The 23,442-nt window shown below is 44.9% G+C and overlaps 1 protein-coding gene and 1 long non-coding RNA gene across 6 annotated transcripts in view; one reads left to right on the top strand and one right to left on the bottom strand.

Annotated features, from left to right (window-relative positions):
- Positions 1-9,284, bottom strand: part of LOC147011509 (nuclear receptor coactivator 5-like) — a 22,578-nt gene extending 13,294 nt beyond the window's left edge. Inside the window, exons 1-3 of one of the 5 annotated variants that reach the window (XM_085858378.1) lie at positions 9,053-9,284; positions 6,156-6,230; positions 2,044-2,104 (exon numbers count right to left, since the gene is read on the bottom strand). In XM_085858378.1, the coding sequence (XP_085714504.1) occupies positions 2,044-2,104; positions 6,156-6,210 (116 nt within the window). In that variant the 5' untranslated portion in view covers positions 6,211-6,230; positions 9,053-9,284. Of the gene's footprint in view, positions 1-2,043; positions 2,105-6,155; positions 6,231-9,052 lie in introns of those variants that run through there. The other 4 variants (XM_085858379.1, XM_085858380.1, XM_085858381.1 and 1 more) reach the window with 4 other exon arrangements.
- On the top strand, positions 9,237-23,442 carry LOC147011508 (uncharacterized). Its single transcript, XR_015052036.1, has 2 exons — positions 9,237-9,368; positions 21,566-23,442. It is a non-coding gene; the product is annotated as an uncharacterized LOC147011508 (long non-coding RNA).

Raw genomic sequence — 23,442 nt, 5'->3', positions numbered from 1 at the left:
AGTTAATGCATAATTATTCTTCCTTTTCTCCAACAACCTCAACTCAGATCACTAATATGGTTTTAAACCAGGTCACTCCACTTTGGACATGCTGCTTGGACTCACCCAACAATGCATGGAGGCCCTCAATGTCAGACATGAGATCAGGGTTATCTCTCTAGATATATCTCGTGCTTTTGACGCAGTCTGGCATCCTGCCTTACCCTCCAAACTCTCTGCCCATGACATCCAAGGTCAACTCCTCTCACAATCAACGTGTGGCACTCAACGGAATGCTTTCTTCTCCTCTCCCTATCAAGGCAGGAGTACCCCAAGGCAGTGTTCTAGGCCCCATTCCTATTTATCAATCTCGCTGACTCTGCAAAATCCTCTTTACCTCTGCTGATGACTCCACTCTCTGCTGTGACATCCCTCATCCTTCCTTCCTCTTCTCCAATGGCTTGATTACCGATAATTTAATCAATTTAGATTCAGACCAGGTCACTCTACCCTGGATAAGTTGCTTTAGCTTTCCCAACAATGGATGGAGGAAACTATGGAAAATCCAACTATGGAAAACTATGGAAAATTTTCCAACTATGGAAAATCCTCTATCTCTGCTGTGACGACTCCACCCTCTGTCATCCCTCAGATTGGCAAGCAGCAGCCTCTTCACTCTACAGATCTGGACAAAACCACAAGCTGGTCCAACACTTGGAACATGCTGATAAATCTTTATCAATCCTGATAAATCTCTCTCTCACTCTCACTTGGTCTCTCCGAAAGGACCGTCTGGTCGGTGCAGGCAGGTCGGTGGTCTTTGTTTTCTACCATCTCCTCTTTGGCCTCCCCTCCCCCTGCTCTGTCTGTCATCTGTCCCCTCCCCCCCCCCCCCATGTTTCTGCAGGCCACTCAAGGTCCGCCAGCAACCCCCTTCTGATGAAACTACCAAAATCAAGAATCACTGCTCACCTTCACTTTTATTACTCTTCCCCCCCCCCACCTCTAGAACAAACTCCACTCTGTTCAATCCCACCCTTCTCTCCAGGTCTTCCAAACAGCTATTCACCACCCTCTCATATCTTCCCCCGTCTTAAATCATGATCTTTTCTATCCCTGTTAATCCACCCAAACCTACCTCCTTCAAATTCCCTGCTTTCCTTCCTGAAAGTCCCTGTCATGTCAATCTTGTCTATGGGCCTAACACTTTCACATTGTAGACAGGTTGGTGGTCTGTCTGTCTTCTACCACCTCCTTTCTGGTCTTGCATGGTTTCTGGTCTTGCAAACTCCAGCCATCCTCAGGTTTATGTAGGGCAAACGTGATCCAATCTCCTTCTGGTGAAACTCCTGAAAAATCCAGAATCACTGCTCATTAGTTCCTCTTTTTCTCACTTATGGAACCAACGTCTAAATTCTCTTCAATTTCATTCTTCCCTCCAGGCCTTCAAATCAGCTGATTATAATCATATCTGATCATCTCCCATCGAAAACAATATTTTCTAAGCCCCATTAACCCCTCCCACCCAACCCCCAAAAAGCCCTCATCTTTTCAACGTTCCATTTTCTTCTTCCTGAGAGTATGCTTCGATATCCTTCTTGTCCACCCTGCGCATCCTCCCCTACCACTCATTTATCTGCTCTTCATCATCACGATGTGACAATACATAATTTTATCGATGCCAAAGGTTTCTCAGCAAGGTATTATTTTGGCCTGTAATCGATTGCACGCAAGTGCTATTTAAGCCTCTTAAAAGTGGGTCAACCAAAATGTTTTTGAGGTGTATGCATCACCATGAAAAGCATTTTCATCGACTGAATGCAACCATAAATGTTGCTCTTTACTGTGTGACATCCTTAACTTTTTGTGCACAGTATATTACCAATGGCAGTGAAATATCAATAGCAAAGGTGAAAATTGGACCAAAACATGAATGTCGATCGAGATCATGCGTCAGTCGATGGTCGATTTAAATAGCTGGAGACCTTTTCTAGGCTTCACATAACAGAAACCGTGAATGTGAACATGTACGACCAATGTTTAGTGTGGGAACATGACCATTACCTGGATGATCGTTGGCCTTTACTATTGGCTCTACCGCCTCGCTCCATGCCCATCCTATCGTCTGAAAAAGGCAAAATCAGATGTAGATTGAGAAGTAGGAGAACCATCCATCATGTTAAGGAACTGCAGCGGACAATTCAAAGAGGGAACACGAGTATGGGAAGGGAGGGAGAAGCATTGAACAATGACAACATTGAACAAAAGATTATATAAATCGAGCAGGGGTGGACAATCAGAATTAAGGCCAAAGGGCCCTCGTATTTTCAGCAATGCAGTGAAATCTTCACTTCCAAATGGAGAGCTCTCTGTTAAATTCCGTACACACTTGACAAATGCAAGTCGACATCAGTCAGTGCTGACAAGCAGATGATGTTTTGAAAGAATAAAAATTGAAGGCAAGTCCAAGTAAATCTTATATAGTGTTTTTGTTTGTTTTTAAATGAACCAAGCTTCAGTTCAACAACAGCTTCCTGCAAAGTTTTCTGACCATGTGGAATTGGAGCATGAAACAAACGACAGCCTGTGGTTCATGCAACTTGCAGTTCATTGGTAAAACAGCAACCCCTTGGGTGTTCATGTACTTTGGCCAGCAGTTAACTTTCTACGAAGTTGAAAATAATCAATCATTGAAACTGAAGGTCTAGCATTTTGTTCTGTTCGATTTTGAGTGAGAGAAGGTGACGATGGAGGAGTCGATCCAAAAAAACACATGCATAAATCATGATGTCCAAACTGGCCTGCAAGATTATTGGCAGCTTTCGAGCGAAAGAATAAGACTATTGAAATGTACAGCAAGTTTTTCCTCAGTGCAGTTGGCTGGCTGGCTGGCAATGACTTTGCCTGCAGAGACGTCATGAGCAGAATCTGCGAATGGAACAAGATGAGACCAAGCATCCCATCGCTTTGTGCAATTGTGCTTTATCTGCAGAAGTCTCTCATAAAGTGGATGGAAGACTTTCCCCAGTTTGAGTGCAACAAAACATTGCACAACGGGAAGTCTTTAGATCATTTTCAACATTTGGGGGTGAGGGGGGAACCCTCAAAACTTGGCAATGGCAAAGTTATGAATAAAAAGTGAAAGTTAGAACCTGGCCATATTGTTCTTGATCATACCTCCGTTGATACTTTCTGTTGTCCTCCATGACCACGAGACCTCATTGAAAAAAAAACAAATCACTTCGATGGATGATTAACTTGAGATGCAAGCCTTTGTTTTTGAAACGATCATCAATTCAAGCAAGCTGAAGAAATGATGACGAATCAGAACTTTGCTTCACACATCCTGATAATCATAGGAAACCTGCAACATTTTCCTCCACCTTCAAACTAGTCATGGATCTTCTGTTGTGGTTGTCATGTGGCAACGTGGTATGCCATTCTTTGCCAAATGATTGTGTAGGATCTGATTGCAATAATAAGAAGAGAAAACAAAGATGGAATGCAATCTTTAAAATGCAGATTCACCAAGACACTCGATTTGGTTGTAAAATCAAGAGAGGTTACTGGATCGGGAAACATTGGATGGTTTGAAGTTTGAAGCAAGAGAAAAACAAGATGAAATTCCAAGGTGCCTTTTTCGATCCTCAAAAAAATACTTTGGTCGCAATACAAGGATGATATTCCAATAGCAGAGTGGCTGTTTGCTTGAGTGGTTAAAGACTCATTCCTTTCTGCACTGGCTCATGTGGGTTTGATTCCAATGGCTGCTCACACTCACCGTTCCACATGGTGAGTATGCTAAACACCCCTCAGCGCGAATTGAGGGACGTATTTGACCTACTCCAATCCACTGCAGGACGCTTTGAACAGTTCAACGCCTTCGGCAGGTGGACAGAAGTCAGCATTCCTCCATTTCTTCGCTTTGAATAAAAACAAAAAATAACAAAAAAAAAAAACCTCCACACTGCATATATTCTTTTTCTTTATCATTTCAATTCCATTCTTCTGCCTGAACCATAGTTTCAGAAACCTGACAATTGATGGACAAATTAAGGATTAAAAAATTTGGACCAAACAATAAACAATAGTTGTGCATTAAAATGCTTTCTTCACGGTCAGATTGGATTCCACCACACAAACCCCACCTCACCACCCTTTACAAATTTGCTACAACAGCACATTGCATCTACAAAAGTTTACCCCAACCCCTCCTCAGTCAACAAATCTGCATCACTCAATACAAATCTAAAGATAAAATAATTATTTTAATTGCAAACTGCAGATGCATTACAAGGTAGTAGAAAAGGTTTCTTTGTTACACATAAGATGCAATTACACAAAACATATGCCCTTGTAATACAATTCTGGAAAATATACCAAACAATCTATCTATAATTCCAGCAATCGGTGTGTGTGTGTGTGTGTGTGTGTGTGTGTGTGTGTGTGTGTGTGTGTGTGTGTGTGTGTGTGTGTGTGTGTGTGTGTGTGTGTGTGACCGCTGTTTCTCGACAACCTCTGGTCCGATCTAATTGAAACTTGCCAGATATATTGCTGGGGACCTGAGGATGTGCCTTTTCAAGGTTTGATATTAATCGGACAAGTGCTTCCCAAGTTATGGCCATTTATTTACCAAACCAATGGGAAGACACGTTGTTGCGTGGGCGTGGCCGATGGGGAAGGGAAGCTCAGCCGCGTTCCCTATTACGGGTTACAACGTACGGGCTTCCGGATAGTGATGACTTCGTGTATTCTAATAATTTCTCGATTTCTTATGCGCATTTATAGATAAACACAATGGCCCAACTTATGATCGTTTTTATATTAGACGGTGTATAAATTTCGGGAACAGAGTGCTGGTATGCTCCGAACCAGGAAGTAAATTTTTTCTCTCTCTTCTCTTCTCTTTTTGTTTTTCCTTGCCACAACATTGCGAAAAGGTAAAATACATTGGCGCTAATTGAATAATTGGGTATTAAAACTAAATTGCGAATAATATCGAACTTCCGGGTCACGTACGGGCACGCGAGAGCGAAGAAACGGCCTGTGTGGTTTATTTATTTATTTATTTTTTTACGGGCACGTACTAGTATTTATAAATGTGTGGATGTACCTTTATGAAGCTGTCCAATCCCACATTTCCCTCCAGAGCTTCCAGCAGGTGGTGCACCACCATCTCATGTCACCCGACCCCTACCCATGATCTTCATGAACCCACCTGACCCAACCCCTCTTCACCCACCAGACCCAACCCCTCTTCACCCACCTGACCCAACCCCTCTTCACCCACCAGACCCAAGCCCTCTTCAGCCACCACACCCAACCCCTCTTCACCCACCAGACCCAACCCCTCTTCACCCACCAGACCCAACCCCTCTTCACCCACCAGACCCAACCCCTCTTCACCCACCAGACCCAACCCCTCTTCACCCACCTGACCCAACCCCTCTTCACCCACCTGACCCAACCCCTCTTCACCCACCTGACCCAACCCCTCTTCACCCACCTGACCCAACCCCTCTTCACCCACCTGACCCAACCCCTCTTCACCTACCTGACCCAACCCCTCTTCACCCACCTGACCCAACCCAACTCCAACCCCTTTCTTACGTGAGGTTATAGTGTTTATGCCTCTCTTTTACTGTTCAATATTTCCATTACTTTTGTCCAACTGTGGCCCCACTCACCAAGTACGGGGTTGCCTTTTTACCCTTGGTCGTCCCACTCTTCCATGAGGGTGATTGTGTATTTTAAAATTAAATAAAGCAAGGTCACAAAATAAAACGGATTTTGAAGTCATGCCATGACGACGAAGGAAGCTGTTTGAGTGACCACAGGACACGGATACTATTCTATGAGCCCGAAAATGAGGGTTGATATCAGAATTCAACCTCGGGTATAAATGCAAGTTAAGCTTTTCAATGAAAGTTAAAGCACTTCCAATAACTTTAAACGAGCGTTCCTGGAGCAGTGTACTCCTCCCTCTCCCCCATTACAACACAACTGCATTAGTCAGGTATGTACGTACATACAATTTGCAAAAGCAATAAAAAAGTAAATGACAGACAACCGACACGTCTTGAGCCATTAACGGGTGATGCATGAGGATGTTAATGAAGGTGCGGCTCGTTATGTCGGCAGAGCCAGAGCATGGCGTTTCACTCGGAGCAACCCACCTTTGCCCAGGTAATGGCGTCTCCCCCCATCCATGTCCCCCATACGATGAGCCATTGAGAAGGATAGAGCACCAGCTGGAAATAAATAAATATGCAATTGCTTAGTCCGACGTCACAGATTGTGGAGGTGAGGAAAGGGGGTGGTGGGGTGGAGGTGAGCAAAGGGGGTGGAGGTGAGGAAAGGGGGCGTGGGGGTGGAGGTGAGGAAAGGGGGTGGGGGGGGTGAAAGTGAGGAAAGGGGGCGGAGGTGAGGAAAGGGGGCGGCAGGGGGTGGAGGTGAGGAAAGGGGGCGGAGGTGAGGAAAGGGGCGGAGGTGAGGAAAGGGGATGGGGGGGTGGAGGTGAGGAAAGGGGGTGGGGGTGGAAGTGAGGAAAGGGCAAGGGGGCGGAGGTGAGGAAAGGGCAAGGGGGCGGAGGTGAGGAAAGGGCAAGGGGGCGGAGGTGAGGAAAGGGCAAGGGGGCGGAGGTGAGGAAAGGGGATGGGGAGGTGGAGGTGAGGAAAGGGGATGGGGAGGTGGAGGTGAGGAAAGGGGATGGGGGGTGGAGGTGAGGAAAGGGGATGGGGGAGGAGGTGAGGAAAGGGGATGGGGGAGGAGGTGAGGAAAGGGGTGGGGGGTGGAGGTGAGGAAAGGGGATGGGGGTGGAGGTGAGGAAAGGGGATGGGGGGTGGAGGTGAGGAAAGGGGTGGGGGGGTGGAAGTGAGGAAAGGGGTGGGGGTGGAAGTGAGGAAAGGGGATGGGGGGTGGAGGTGAGGAAAGGGGTGGGGGGTGGAGGTGAGGAAAGGGGTGGGGGTGAAGGTGAGGAAAGGGGTGGGGGTGAAGGTGAGGAAAGGGGTGGGGGTGAAGGTGAGGAAAGGGGTGGGGGTGAAGGTGAGGAAAGGGGTGGGGGTGAAGGTGAGGAAAGTGTGGGGGTGAAGGTGAGGAAAGGGGTGGGGGTGGAGGTGAGGAAAGGGGTGGGGGTGGAGGTGAGGAAAGGGGTGGGGGGTGGTGGTGAGGAAAGGGGATGGGGGTGGTGGTGAGGAAAGGGGATGGGGGTGGTGGTGAGGAAAGGGGATGGGGGGTGGTGGTGAGGAAAGGGGATGGGGGGTGGAGGTGAGGAAAGGGGTGGGGGTGGAGGTGAGGAAAAGGGGTGGGGGTGGAAGTGAGGAAAAGGGGATGGGGGAGGAGGTGAGGAAAGGGGTGGGGGTGGAGGTGAGGAAAGGGGATGGGGGTGGAGGTGAGGAAAGGGGATGGGGGTGGAGGTGAGGAAAAGGGGTGGGGGGTGGAGGTGAGGAAAGGGGTGGGGGGTGGAAGTGAGGAAAGGGGTGGGGGGTGGAAGTGAGGAAAGGGGTGGGGGGTGGAAGTGAGGAAAGGGGTGGGGGTAGAAGTGAGGAAAGGGGGCGGGGGTGGAGGTGAGGAAGGGGGTGGAAGTGAGGAAAGGGGGTGGGGGTGGAAGTGAGGAAAGGGGCGGGGGTGGAGGTGAGGAAGGGGGGTGGTGGTGAGGAAAGGGGATGGGGGTGGTGGTGAGGAAAGGGGATGGGGGGTGGAGGTGAGGAAAGGGGTGGGGGTGGAAGTGAGGAAAGGGGATGGGGGAGGAGGTGAGGAAAGGGGATGGGGGTGGAGGTGAGGAAAGGGGATGGGGGGTGGAGGTGAGGAAAGGGGTGGGGGTGGAGGTGAGGAAAGGGGTGGGGGGTGGAGGTGAGGAAAGGGGTGGGGGGTGGAGGTGAGGAAAGGGGTGGGGGTGGAGGTGAGGAAAGGGGTGGGGGGGGTGGAAGTGAGGAAAGGGGTGGGGGTGGAAGTGAGGAAAGGGCGGGGGTGGAGGTGAGGAAAGGGGTGGGGGGTGGAAGTGAGGAAAGGGGGTGGTGGTGAGGAAAGGGGTGGGGGGTGGAAGTGAGGAAAAGGGGTGGGGGTGGAGGTGAGGAAAGGGGATGGGGGTGGAGGTGAGGAAAGGGGGATGGGGGGTGGTGAGGAAAGGGGTGGGGGTGGAGGTGAGGAAAAGGGGTGGGGGGTGGTGAGGAAAGGGGATGGGGGTGGAGGTGAGGAAAGGGGTGGGGGTGGTGGTGAGGAAAGGGGATGGGGGTGGAGGTGAGGAAAGGGGATGGGGGTGGAGGTGAGGAAAGGGGATGGGGGTGGAGGTGAGGAAAGGGGTGGGGGGTGGAGGTGAGGAAAGGGGTGGGGGTGGAGGTGAGGAAAGGGGTGGGGGGTGGAGGTGAGGAAAGGGGTGGGGGTGGAGGTGAGGAAAAGGGGTGGGGGTGGAGGTGAGGAAAGGGGTGGGGGTGGAGGTGAGGAAAGGGGCGGGGGTGGAGGTGAGGAAAGGGGGCAGGGTGGAGGTGAGGAAAGGGGGCAGGGTGGAGGTGAGGAAAGGGGGCGGGGTGGAGGTGAGGAAAGGGGGCGGGGTGGAGGTGAGGAAAGGGGGCGGGGGGAGGTTAAATGATGTGGTTGTCATGGAGAAGTCTTCCTCAACCAGCGTTTGAATGAAACGTAATGAAAACTTTACATTCTGCGTTTAAAACAGTCCGTAATCAAACAATTCATTTTCATAACCGTCATCGTGATAATCTATACACGAGGTTGAAATTATTATTAAAAACACTTAAATCCTAATAAAACGACACATTTACCCGCAGCCAGAAGTTTATTAACCGCGGTTTGAACGCAGAACATGCATCGATAGGCGGAGATGCTCGTTCATGAAAACAAGTGTTAACATGAGAACAAACAAAGGGGGGAACAAAATGAACGGCGAATTCCGATGAGATTTTCACCTCAGGTATTGCACACAAAATGGCGACGTCGAAAGAAACCACGCTTAAGATGAACAATACCTCAGGAAGCACAACTTTATATAAATTTACTGACGATTGAAATCATGATAAATGCAACATGTATAAGAGAAATGTGTTTTATACATCAAAAATACCTTTAACGAGAGAGGGGGTGAAAAAAAACCAACCGTTCAGACTCCACGAGCAGACGTACCGCTCTCGCAAGTCAGCGGCTGATTGGTTGATTTTGCGATTCCAAACGCGCCAATCACCGTCGCTCTTTGAGTGATTCTTCTACTTCTACTTCTTCTTCTTCTTCTTCATCTTCATCTTCATCTTCTTCTTCTTCGATGGAGAAGTTACCTCAGACGCGCGAAGTGAAACGTTCGCCACACCTTCAAAATAAGAGTCGTAGCATTGGGGGCGGGGGGCGTCCTCCTCCAGTCAGCAGAGCAGATGTTGTGGTGTTCGGTAATCTGCGATTTTCCTGTGTCATTATTCACCGTGTAACACGTGACATATTGCATTAGATAAGAAATACTCAATATGTCAAAGTCTCGGTGTTATTGCTTCTGCCACCAAAGGTGGACCGAGGCTATGTTTACGTCCATGTTTGTTTGTTTGTTTGTGAACAGGATATCTTCTCGAAAAGTTATGGACGGATTCGGACGACGCCTGGTGGACAGGTTGGGTGTGTGACGAGGACAAATCGATTCGGTTTTGGTGACGATCCTGATTTACAAGGAAATTGGACGCAGGTGTCGGCCATTCGGCCCATCATGCCTGCAGCACGTCAATTAACACCAGACCAAAAACAAGAAATAATGCGGTTTGCTTGCTTGCTTGCTTGCTTGCTTGCTTGCTTGCTTGCTTGCTTGCTTGCTTGCTTCCAGGGAAGGGGGTTAAAAAAAATACGACATCAACTGCATAAGACTCCTTGACGAGTCCACCAACAACACTGCACAGATGCACACATCCATCCATCCATCCATCCATCCATCCATGGGGACCATACTCTGTACAGAGAGTTGGTGCTGCCGAAGCAGTCTCCTTGGCTATCGGGCACAATTCTGGACGGATCGCCACTCCGACACAGGATACCAGCAAGCTGGCACTCATTTTGCCGACCTCAGAAGGATGACAGTCAGTCAACCCCACCGGATATTAATTCAACAGCAACGTGGGATTTTGAACTCAGGATCCTCAGATCCCAAGCCCCCCACCCTAAAGGGGCTGTCACACCTTGACGTTTTAGCCAACGTTTGGCAAGGTCTCAAAATGTATGTAAAACGCTGGCGTACGCTGAACTATTGATGTTTTTTAAGTTTTTGGCGTATAATAACATGTTGGACGTATGCATAACGTATTAGGAACGTACACAGAACGTTTCAATCACGTATAGATAACTTATACCAACGAATGCTGAGCATGTTGTTGGCGTTCACAACCTATGCCCAACGATAGTCTAACTTATGCATAGCGCGCGGCAGCGTATCGCCGACGATCACGTGGCATAGGCTATTCATAGGCTGCGGCTCGACGATTCAAATCATAACAACACTAGACATCGAAGTGTGAAGCCGCTGTCACACCTTGACGTTTTCGCCAGTGTATGCCGACGTATGAAAAATTTGCCGAACCAAGCTGGCACACGTCGAATACGTTATGGGTAAGTTTTGTATACGTTAAGAGCACGCTGGCATACGTCATAGTACGCTTTATACGCCGAGTACGTCGATAAATTTTCAGCATGTTGAAAATTTCTCGACGTACTCAGCGTATGACACACGTTCCGCATACGCTGGCCATAAGTTGTAGGCAAGTTACGCGATCGTTGACACACGTTGATACACGTTACTTGTACGTTACTCATAAGTCGAAACACGTCGAGGTAATGGTTAGCGTCAGTGTTCCAGACTCCATGGTTTTTTTTTTTTAATAATTATTTTTTCTTCGGTATGACGGTGATGTTGACACTTCGATTTCTAGTGCGGTTATGATTTAAATCGTTGAGCGGCAGCCTATTAATTATATTATATTATAACGGCACTAGAAATCGAAGTGTCAACATCACCATCATACCGAAGAAAAAAAAAGAAACAAAAAAAAAAAACAGGGAGTCTGGAACACTGACGCTAACCATTACCTCGACGTGTTTCGACTTATGAGTAACGTACAAGTAACGTGTATCAACGTGTGTCAACGATCGCGTAACTTGCCTACAACACGTTACTCATAGGTTAGAAATAAGTTTCGGGTATGCTAAACATTACCTCGACGTGTTTCGACTTATGAGTAACTTACAAGTAACGTGTGTCAACGATCACGTAACGTGCCTACAACTTATGGCCAGCGTTATGCGGTACGTGTGAGTCATACGCTGGCATACGTCAAAAATTTCAAGCATGGAAAATTTGTCTAACAGCTCGGCGTACTATGACAAATGCCAGCGTACTACGACGTATGCCAGCCTACTACGATGTATGCCAACGTACTTCGACGTATGCCAGCGTGCTCTTCACGTATACAAACTTACCCATAACGTATTAGACATGTGCCAGCGTTTTAGCCAAATTTTTCATTCGTCAGGCATACACTGGCTAAATCGTCAAGGTGTGTCAGGGCCTTAACCAGTAAGCCAACACCAGGTGTAGCTACACACAATCGCCCATCAATGTTCAAGCTCCTTCATAGTCCTGTCAACATCCCTATACCCCTCCATCTCCATAACTTCCAGGTACCTATCTAATTCCAAGTTAAACTTTTGTACTGTTTCTGCTGGCACTACCTTACCAGGGAGACCATTCCATGCATTAACTACTCTCTGAGTAAAAGTCCCCTGCCTTACTTACCGTCTTAACTCTTACCTTCTTTACTCTCAGGCTATGGCCCCTTGTCCTATCACTGTCGATATTTTGAGGAATAATTCATCTTTACTTATTTTATCCATACTCTTCATGATCTTAAACATCTACATCATATCTCCTCGTAACCGCCTCCTTTCTTGTGTATTTATGCCCTGTCTCCTTCAACCGCTCCTCATAGTTGAGTCGAGCGAAGGCCCGGAATCAATCTCGTAGCCCTGTGCTGAACCCTCTCTGGCATCTATGTCCTTCCTGAGTTGTGGTGACCAAAACCGCACACAATATTCTCGATGTGGCCCTCACTAAATTCCTGTACAATGTTAACACCACCTCTTTTGAATTATAATTGATCCCCCTCCGAATACAACCTGAAACCCTATTTGCTTTACCTATAGTTGCCTGGCACTGTGCTAACTACTTACCTCCCGTATCTATTACCACCCCCAGATCCTCCTGTGTGACATGCTCCAAGATTACCCCTTGCATCGTGTAATCTCTTTTCATCATTCTCACCCATCTCCAACACCTTTCACTTGCTCAGATCCGAATCTGGATAGGAGAATTTTTTAATTTTCTTAAAATGATTTTTCAGCATTGAGAGATGGGGCCAAAAACGATATGCAGCATTATGTTTCAAAGAGTTGTGGATGAGTTATGACGAAACTTGTTGGATGAGTTGGGTAGGTGACAAGAACAAGCCGATTCGATTTTGGTTCAGTTCCAGATCGAGATCCAGCCTATCGGTGGGATACAACACGTAAACTGTTCAGCCTGGCGGATGTACGTGCTCCACCGAAAGCCGTTCTACTTACCTCCGCCAGTGAAGGTGGACTGAGCTTATGTTTTCACCCCTGTCTCGGTCTGTCTGTTTGCAGGATGTATCAAAAAGTTATTGTCGGATTCGGATGAAATGTGGTTTAGAGGTTCGATGTGTGTGTGACAAGGTTGAAATGATTAGATTTTGCTGAAGATCTCAATGATACGATAATTTCTTTAGTGATTCTTCACCATTGAGAGATGCAGCCAAAAACGATGTATAGCTTGATATCTCAAAAAGTTGTGGACGGATTTGGACGAAACTTAGTGGACAGTTTGGGTGTGTGACAAGGACAAATCGATTCGATTCTGGTGAAGATCCAAATCCGGATCTGGGAATGTTTTAATTTTTAAAGTGATTCCTCACCGTCAAGAGATGGGGCCAAAAACGAGGTGCAACAGCCCAAATATAGTACTGTCGGACCCCACTTCGTGGGGGATACATCCTGGAAAATGCCGTGAATCTGCGAATAGCGGGGCATTGTTTCAATGGAAAAAGGGGAGATAGGTTCCTGGCAGTTAGTGATTAATGAGGAAAAAATCAAAAATCCCCAGAAAAACTGCAAATAGGCCTTTGAAAAACGGTGAATACGCACGCAACAAAATCATGAAAATGCGAATAAAAACTGCGAATAAGTGAAGCACAGGCCTGCGAATGTCTAAGCAGGCTGCATTTTATAAAGCGCGATTATGTGAGGTCTGCGAATAATGAATCCGCAAATAGCGGGGTCCAACAGTACTGTATTGAACTTGTATATCTAAAATGTAGTGGAATTTAAGGTCTCAGGCTTTGAGCAGTGAATGAGGTGTAGTCATCCTGGAAAATTTATTTATGATGTAAATAGGCCATGGTCTGCTATCGCTGCCTGTGTACGTCCCATCTCCGTCTCCGTCCCCCCCCCCAAAAAAAACTTCTGACACGATATTTTTCTGATGCCCTCGGGTTGAAAGTATCCCAAACATGAAATTACATGTTAACATTCCATTAGTTGAGACGAACTTGTCATTTTGGCTCAATATTTGGAGGTACCCTCAAAACGCGACCGTGGTCGATTCGCATCACACTCCGTTTCCATGTTTCATACTTTGGTAATTTGTGCAATAATTACAGCAGTAATACATACAAACGAGGTACCATAATTAAAGCTTAGCTTCTGCTGGGTCTTCTGAAATCAATATTGTCATGTTTCAAAAAGATTTAATGTGAGTTATTGGACTACATATGCCCACACCCCACGTTCATATCTGGCACGTCACAAAAATGATCAAATTTCTCCATTTACTTTTGTTGGAAGTGAATATCTGAGAATTTATTCGTCAAAGTCAAGTACTAAAATAAACTGTATCCATGTACCCAACATTTGACACCAAAACTATGGTTCTATGACATAAACTGACAAAGTTATGGCGAGTTCAAAAATGGCCCTCGTCAATAGAGAAAGGAAAACGGTGAGCACACATTCATGAGATTCAATACATCAAAAACTCCTGCACCAATTCAATATTTTATGCTTCTCTGATGTAACATATGGTCATAAACATTGTGAGCATTATGAAGGATGAAACTATCCTGACAATGTATGCACATTAACAAATGAACAAGCTTCCACCAAGCAAGATATACTGGGTAATGTATTCAATATAATCAGGGAGCACAGAGTTCATTCACTGGTGAACATTGTCAATCTTTATCACCGTCAGTGCTGTCTCCACCAAACTGATATGGGATGTTTGGTAGTTCTGCATCTGTCCACATCGTCAGAGTATCGTGGTTTGTTGATGATATCGATGAGCTGTTGTGGCAGAACATTTCCTACATACCATAGTGGCTCAAGCTTGCCATCCCTCAACCCCCCTCCATGGCTAACCGTTACATCTGGAATATCCTGTTTACAGATATCGGCCCTCTTCCAGATTCCAAGCTGACAGTTCACCCGCCTTATGTGCTGCTCTTGACTTCTTCTACATGATGGTAGTGTTCCGAGATCCCAATTCTTTAAAGGGTCGAGTTGCCCTCCTTGCCACATAGCTCCTTTATGCGGACGGGTCACAGTTCGTTGACCTTATGCACACGAGCGCGACCATAGATGGCACAAGTGAACACATCTATTTCATCAATTAAGTCATCTGCCACATTCCACGTTTCTCCCAACCTGGACAATGCAGCTGCAAACTTTGAACTTTTCTGAACAGTTTTCATGGGCTTTATCTTCCCTAGTCACTTAAAGGTGCTGGTTGTGTCACATCCAGTGTACGCGTGGAGATACATGAGTGCTGTGCAATGATGCTGTGTGGAGCCCTCTGCCCTCATGAGTACGTCAACTGGTATGTAGCCCCCTCACAGATCAGGATGACTTTTCTTCCCAGGAACTTGCTGGCATATGACTGATGACTCCATACTTTACAGAAGAGATTGATGAATTGCGTCTTCTCATCATTTGTCAAGAACAGCTTCCAGTCGGGGGGCTTCTTTGTACTTTCACCCTTGACGATGAGTTTCTCACTGCAGCCTCTTCATTCATGTTCCATTGATTTGATGGAATTGGCAGTACACCTATCCGTGCTCTATCATTAATGATATTTGAACAGTAACCATTCCCATTATGGACCACAAGTGTAAACTCCACTGATGGGACTGGAGCATCTTCACACTCTTTGGTCAAATAATAGAAACATTTTGATTTGTCTGTCTTTGCCAGAAATCCATCAGCTGTCCCGATGCTATATGTAACAGGGGTCAATGGGTACGCCATCAGTTCCTTCATGTCCAACTGCAAGCCTTGGCTTTAGGATTTTACAAATAATTGGAAGGCAATAGTACTCTCTTGCTTATACTGGACCACTTTGTTCTTTGCCATTGTTATTTTTTGTCTTCTTGTTCGTGTCACCAAGGGTTCTCAGGTTCATCTGCTTTACTGGTTCAAAGAAGTTGGCATAGGTAGTTTCCACTCGCCATTGGTGGCAGCCCTGCATAAGTCTCGATCGATAGAGTGAACCAGCCTCTGGGCTCATGATGTGGCAGCAGTTGTTTCCCAGTGATCACATAACTCAAGAACCTCTTAAGCTGCGATGGCAGTATCTCCTCATTGTTTTCTGGGTCTTTTGTTGCTGGTGGCCATTTCCGTTCTCCAGCTTGTTCAAAACTATGGATAATCAACTGATGTAGGTAAGTGGTGGCATCCGTAATGACGTCTGCTGAACTTGCTTCATATGCACAATTGACAGCACGGTTTACATGAATGTAAGAGCTGTATACGATATATGATGTAAATTGTTTCTGGTTATCAAGTTTGCAGAATGATAATTTCACACTATAGTTGACATCCTTCTGTAGCTTGGCCTTGAATTTATCACGGTGGTAGCTTGGATTGGGAAATTCCGTATGTTCCAGGCTTGAGATGTACACCTGACCGAGCTCGCTCAGCTTGACAATGTTTTTATCACATAACATATTCTTGTCAATTTTTTGACACACATCCGAGTATTTAACATTCATATCCTACTTTACCCTTTCATTTTAATCTTTTGGCAGGGATAGTTTATATGGACCTCTGAACCCAAATTCCTCATTTTGAGGAACATATTTTGAGATCTTCTCTGTCCACATATTTGAAGATGGGACAATTAGCCTGAAGCTCCTTCTAAAGGAAGGCTTTTCCTGCTAAAATCATTTTGAAAAGGGACAAGTTAAGACAAATCTTAGATTAGTTGGCCCTATTAATATAATTTCAATGTCCCTGTCCCTCTTATTGGTCTTTGCTCCATTATTATGCTTGGTACTCTGAACCCTGTAGTGAGACAATTGCTTTCAAACAATTTGCATTCTCCTCCTGGAAGGCAAATCCAACCGAAGGCAACTTCAGATCATTCCACAAAGCCGACAACAAATGTGTGTCCACTCTCAGGAGAGCCAAAAAACAATATCTGTCCAATCTCAAGAAAGAGCTTTCAAACTTGCCTCCCTCCTCTAAAACCTGGTGGTGCCTCGTCAAGTCTGTCTCTGGTGTATGCTCCCCTTCCATCCCTTTCTTCACTTAAATTACACCACAGCCGACTCTACTTGTGAGAAGGCCGAATGCCTCAATTCTGTGTTTTCCTCAAAATATTGTGTCCAGAACCCCTCTCTCTCTCTCTGTACACACCCTTCCCAGTCATATCCAGCTGCTCCTGAATTCTGTCTTTTGCACCTGAGAAGGTGGAAAAGTTTCTGGCAACCCTGACTCTGACTCTGCAACTGGACCAGACAGCATCAGCTCACATGTCCTAAAAATATGCTCTGTGCTTGTCTTGTGCTTCCCTTCTCTGTCTTTTCACCCTGTCACTTACAATAGGTAATCTTGCATCTGCTTGGAAAACAGCTAACATCACAGCATTACATAAAAAGGTGCAAAAAGGAATCCCTTTGACTACAGACCAATTAGCTGACTTCAATCATCAGTAAGGTCATGGAATCTATCATCGCAGGTGACATAAAATCATTCCTTTTCTCAAACAGCCTCATCTCACATCATTCATTTGGATTCAGACATGCTCACTCTACCATGGACATGCTGCTTCCACTCTCCCAACAATGGATGGAGGCCCTCAATGGTAGACTTGAGATCAAGGCTGTCTCTCTGGATATATCTCGAGCTTTCAATACACTCTGGCATCTGGCCTTGCTCTCCAAACTGTCTGCCTATGGAATCCAAGGCCAATTGCACTCTTGGATTACTGACTTCCTCCACTCTCGTAGCCAACATGTGGCTCTCAGCAGAACCCTTTCTTCTCCTTTTCCGATAAAGGCAGGCTGGAGTACCACAAGGCAGTGTCTCTAGGCCCCACCTTATTCCTAATCTTCATCAATGATCTCACTGACTGTGGAAAATCCTCTATCTCATTGCTGATGACTCCATTCTCTGCCGTGACATCTCTCATCCTTCTGACACAGGTAGCAGACTCTTCCCTCTTCTCCAATCTTGACAAAATCACAAACTGGTCAAATATTTGGAATCCTTTCAATCCTGAGAAATCCCACACTCACACTCTCTCTCCAAAAGGACTGTTCCACCACTGCTCCCACATTCTTACTCAACAACCCTCTCAAAGAGGTTCAGCCACTCAAACCCTTGGGTCTCACTCTCAGTCATGATCTCTCTTGGACAAGCTACATTTCAAAGTTGGCCTCCAAAGCGAGATGTCGACTTGGTATCCTCCATCATGCAAAGTCCTACCTTTGCACAACTGAGCTCCTATCCACTTACAAGGCTATCATCTGCAGCTCGATGGAGTATTGCTCTTCCCTCTGGGCTGGATCCCCTGCCTTACATCTTGCTCAACTTGACACTGTGGAAACAAAGGCCTTAAATATCATTGGAATCTCTCGCAATGAAGCTGAGTCTATTGGCCGATCACTTCGCCCTCACTGATAGGTCGCTGGTCTCTCTCTCTCTCTTCCTCCATGAACTTTCTGGTCTTCCACCCTCTCCCTTTTCCGTGCTTTGTCCCCCAGGTATCTGCAGGACACATGCGGTACACCTGCACCCCCTCTTAGTGAAACTGCCTAAATCCAGAACCACTGCCCACTTCCACTCATTTATTGCTCTTTTTTTTCCCACCTGAAGAACCACCTTCCATCCTCTATTTAATTTCATTCTTCCCTCCAGATGTTCAAGACAGCTGTCTACCGCTATCTCAAGTCATCCTTCACCAAAAATATTTTCTACACTCGTTAAACCATCCCCACCTCTCCCAAAATTTTGCTTATGTATCCATCTTGTCTATCCATTTGCGTTCTCCTTTACCCCTCATCATGACCTGCATCCTTTGTTTGTCTATCTCTGTCGACTTTCTCCCTCCATCCTTCTGTTGGTGTTTCTCCTTTCTCCTGCTATTCCCTTTCTTATGTTGTGTCTTGATATGTTATGTGTCATAGCTATTCCACGAGCCTAAATCATGTATTAAACTGGAAGTGCACTCGGTAGAGCGCATACCTCCGCCACGTAATGCCTGCCTGATCCACGAGAACGTATCAGTCCCAATACATTTTTGAAATATCATGCTATACAGTACAATATAGTTTTTGGCCCTATCTCTCAATGGTGAAGAATCACTTTAAAAATTAAATTAATCTCGTACCCAGATCCGGATTCGGATCTTCACCAAAATCGAATCATTTCGTCCTTGCCACACACACGTGTCCACCAAGTTTTATCGGAATCCGCCACAACTTTTTGAGATCTCGTGCTACATATCAGTTTAGCCCTATTTGTCAATGGTGAAGAATCACTTTAAAAATTATCAGATTCGGATTCGGATATTAAACAAAATTGAATCAGTTCTTCCTTGTTACACCCAACATGTCCAACACGTTTCGTCTGAATCTGTCCACAACTTTTTGGGATATTGTGCAAAATATTATTTTTGGCCCGATCTCTCAATGGTGAAGAATTACTTTTAAAATTCTAGTAGTCTGGTCCGGATCTGGATTGTCACCAAAATCGAATCAATTCTTGCTTGTCACACACCCAACCTGGCCACCAAGTTTCATCCGAATCCGGATCTTCACCAAAATCTAATCAGTTCATCCTTGAAATCCACAAAATTTCATCCGGATCCGTCCACAACTTTTTTGAGATATCCTACACACAAACGAACAAACAGACAGAAAGGGGTGAAAACATAACCTCCTTCACCTTCGGTGGTGGAGGTAATAAACAAAATGCTTCCATCTTTTAGCTAAGGCTCCAATTTGCCATTTTCCATAAATTTACAATTTGTTCAGCTTTAAAACATGAGGCAACCATATTAAAGGGGCAGACTGTCTGCTTTATAAAGGGCTGAAATACAAAGGGATGATTGGATAGCTTAGAGGTACTCTCACTTGTCTCTCAGCTGTCTCGCCTGGGTTTTATTCCCGATCCAGCTATAAACTCTCATTCTGGGGTTTCACAGGTGGGATAATTCATCAATGTGTGTGCCGACCCATGGATGGGTGTTAAACGGGAATCCCGTCTGCCAGCATTAGTTGGTGGACGTTAAAGATCCCACGGTGTCCTTTGTGAAGAGTCGGCGAGCTATTGCCCCCACCCTGAATAAATGACAAATTCCTGCTTTAACCAGCAGAGGGCATTACATCAGCTGCAGAGCCGTGACCTCAGCCAATGATGCTTCTCCACAACCAGGTGCCACATACGAACGAAGTAGAAAAAGTCTGCTTTATGAAGAGATTCGGAGTTGTCAGTCTCATTATTGCCCTGTCTTGAACCAACTTGTCCAACTTAGTTGGCCTTTGGTGTTTCAAACGGCACACACGCTGGTATCACATGAATCGTTGAAGTGTTTAATACGTCTCCGTTTTCACACTGAATTATTTTCCACACTTCAAAATTGTCCTTCTGCATAAAGATTAGCCCCAACCCCCACAACCCAGACTTCCATGCAGTTTATTGTTCAATTCATATTGAAATGAGCTTTGATAAATAAATAAATAAATAAATAAATAACTATAAACGTAAAATGTTTGTTTTACAAACCAAACAATACATTGCTAAAATGAGTAAAGAAAGAATCATGAAAACAACTTATTTAATTCCTTCAGTGATTCATTCACTGTCCATTTGGAATTGTACCTTGACTTTAGTCCATGGGCCAGAGGCCAGATTTTGAGGAATTGGTACCACCCAGATGGACAAAGGCTCATAGTGTTTTTCTGATAGATCTATGTCTGTAGTGATGGATTTAAGGATGATAACCTTTTTCTGTGGTAGTTTTTTCATAGTAATCATCCCTTGAACTTGATGATGCGTGTTTGGATTCAGAGCCAATAGTTTGGGGTAGGGGAAATTAAAATGATCACTACTGGAAAAATCATCCTATCAGAGAAAGTGACCACTCAAAATGTGTGTCCTGGGATCCTCTACAGACTGAAAATAAATATTTTCCGATGTAGGTCAAATGTAGGTCAGCAGAGGTCAAAAGGTCACCAATTTTTGGGCTTGCCTAAAATCTGGAATATAGTCATAAATGGCCCGACAGAGGGTATGAACAGACCTTAATTGTCACTTTTACACCTAGAATTATTTTATTAGATTCCTGCTATGATTTTAACCCACCAATGTTCAAGGATATTGCATAATGTCCATCCTGTACTAAACGAAACACGACGTATGTAAAAAAAAGTGCTTAAAATGGCTGTTCTAAGGCAAGAAAATGGAAAATGCCCATAGCGTTGCAGCCAATCAACCTATATTAGTGAATAACCCTTTAAAATATTTGTATCGGAGGACTCCACAAGGCACATTGCGAATTTTGACCTTCAAGGTCAAATTTTCAAGGTCAAAGGTCAAATGAGTGCCAATTTTAAAGAGTTTCGTAATGCAAATATCTATCAAGTACAAAGTGAAAAACCATGTATGTCACCCTAATATTTCACTTTTAATCATCAAATTAATAAGAAAATGTGAAGAAAATCCAAGAGAAAACCATCAATAATGCCTTAATGGTTAAGGGGTAAATGTTCAGAATATAATCAAATAGCATATGTAGGCTTATAATGTTTCCAAAAAGAACTTTGTGCCTTGATGTTAGCCTGGTGTCAGAATAAAATGAATGCTCCCTGTTTCAAACTACAGCCAATAGGTCGCAGCCATCAAATTATTCACTTTCTTCCAAACTCATTTTCAGAGAAAGCTGATTTCAGTGCAGAAATGCAAACTAATGATACAGGTAAGCTAAAACATGACTGGAGGTAATATAGATACTTTATATCATCATAGAATACATGATTATGCTCTATATTAAGTGTTATGATGCTCTACACCCGGCTCTCCACCACACACACCCTTGTTTCACATTGGAGCCAGTCATGCAGGGAGCATGCATTATTTTGTGGAGTTGTGGCTCATGATTCAATCCTGGCTGAAATAATGAGTTTCAATATAGTTAGATTGACTTGGCAAATGTCAAGTAATAATGAAGCTTCCATTGATTTAGTTGTGTCTTTTTCAGGTATTACGGTTGACTAACAATGGCAACAGGAACTGCCACTCCTCCAGTGCCAAAGCGGTTTAAGCCGGCTCCATACGAATGTATGCTGGACCGTCGTGAAACTGAAAGTGATCCAAGCGCCAAGCTGATATCTCCTGTTGATTACAACTCATGGGAAACGTTACTCAGAGCTGCTGAGATAAGGAAGCACAGTGGCATCCTGGACTTGACGAAGAATCTAGGTGAGCGGGAGGTGCCAAATGTGTGGTACCATCGAAAGTGCCGTTCTCATTTTTCGCTGAAAAAGCTGCTTGATAGGATTGTTGCACAAAATGAGTCCCAGAAGACGCAAACTCAACGTACCAGCAACAGGTCAAGTGGTGAATTTTCTAGACTCTATGAACTGAAGTGTATATTTTGTGAAAAGGACAAATTTGTTAAAAATTCGAAGACAAGAACACCTTTGGTTCAGTGTCGGGAACTTCGGGCAGACAATACGATCAGGGATGCAGCGTTACGGAAGATGGATGAGAGAGTTCTTGCACTTGTAAGTCGAGATCTAGTGGCCGCCGAGGGCCACTATCATCGCAAATGTTACAGAAACTACACACGACCAGGACAAGGACAAGTTGATGCCGAGGAAGATCATGACGTTGAAGAAATGAACTATGAAGGTGCCGTTGACATTGCAAAATGTGACTTGTTCTCGTTTGTTAGACAAACGTTTACCCAACCTTGTGTGCAGTGCAGTTGACATGTAAATTAACTGAAAGTCTAGCGACCCTTGGGTTTACTATTGAGCTGTCAACGAAAAAACATATTCGTCGCATGCTAGAGATGGAGTTTAATGATACATTGCACTTTGTCAATGAAGACAATGGTGCTCTTCTTGTTTTTCCCACCTCACTTACAGTTGATAGTCTTGTCAAAGATTACCAGGCTGTAAGAAAGGAGCTAGAAATGGTCAAATCAAATTTGATGATAGCCTTGTTCCTCAGGCTGCTCTTGCATTGCGCCAAGCTATCAAATCCCAGGAGATTAGCAAAGCCTGGCCTCCTGATACAAGTATCTCCAGAACTCCAGAGGTATTGGTTCAATTTTACCGTACATTGTTGACCGGTGAAGGGAACTGTTCATGTCGACATGTCCTTCAGAACGGGTGCAAAGATTGACCACCTCATTCAGCCAAGATCTAGTGTATGCAGTCACAAATGGGCTTGAGAAGCCACCAAAGCATGTACTCCTACCATATGCCATCAAATCCTGAACTGGTAATGTTGAGTTGAGACACACATTGAATCGTTTTGGTCACGGTGTATCTTATTCAAAACTTGAAGAAGTTGAGGAAAATGACACGAACACTATCATGGAATATGATTCTGATACAGATGATGATGAATGAGGCATTATAGCATTTACAATGGAGAAACTATGGACAACAGGTGGGGTGGGGGGGGGGGAGGAGTGGGGCAATGAATGAATGTAAATTGATACACTCGTAGGTTTTCATGCCATGGTGTACATGTAGCAAGTTTCACGTCCACCCACGCACTAAAATTATGCTTTGTTCAAGAAGACACGAATAAGTACTTCACGTCATGGTTCAGTCACTCCCATTTTCAACGGCGGCGGGGGGGGGGGGGGGTTAATGTAAATTGATACATAATAGTATGTTCCCATGCCATGGTGTTAAAGATTTCAGGTCCACAAACAAAAATTATGCTTTGTTAATAACCACGAAAAAGTACTTTAAAGGTGGTGAACTACAGCCAGTATTCTGATTATATTCTGAACATTAATGCCTTAACCGTTAAGGTGTTATTGATGGCTTTCTCTTGGCTTTTCTTAACATTTTCCTATTAATTTAATGATTAAAAGTGAAGTATTAGTGTGACATA

This window comes from Eptatretus burgeri, chromosome 15 (assembly GCF_056783735.1).
Source record: "Eptatretus burgeri isolate ZD-2024b chromosome 15, Ebu_testis_v1, whole genome shotgun sequence".
Taxonomy (NCBI): Eukaryota; Metazoa; Chordata; class Myxini; order Myxiniformes; family Myxinidae; genus Eptatretus; species Eptatretus burgeri.
Note: the sequence above shows the minus strand (reverse complement) of the source record. Positions and strands in the feature narration are given on the sequence as shown.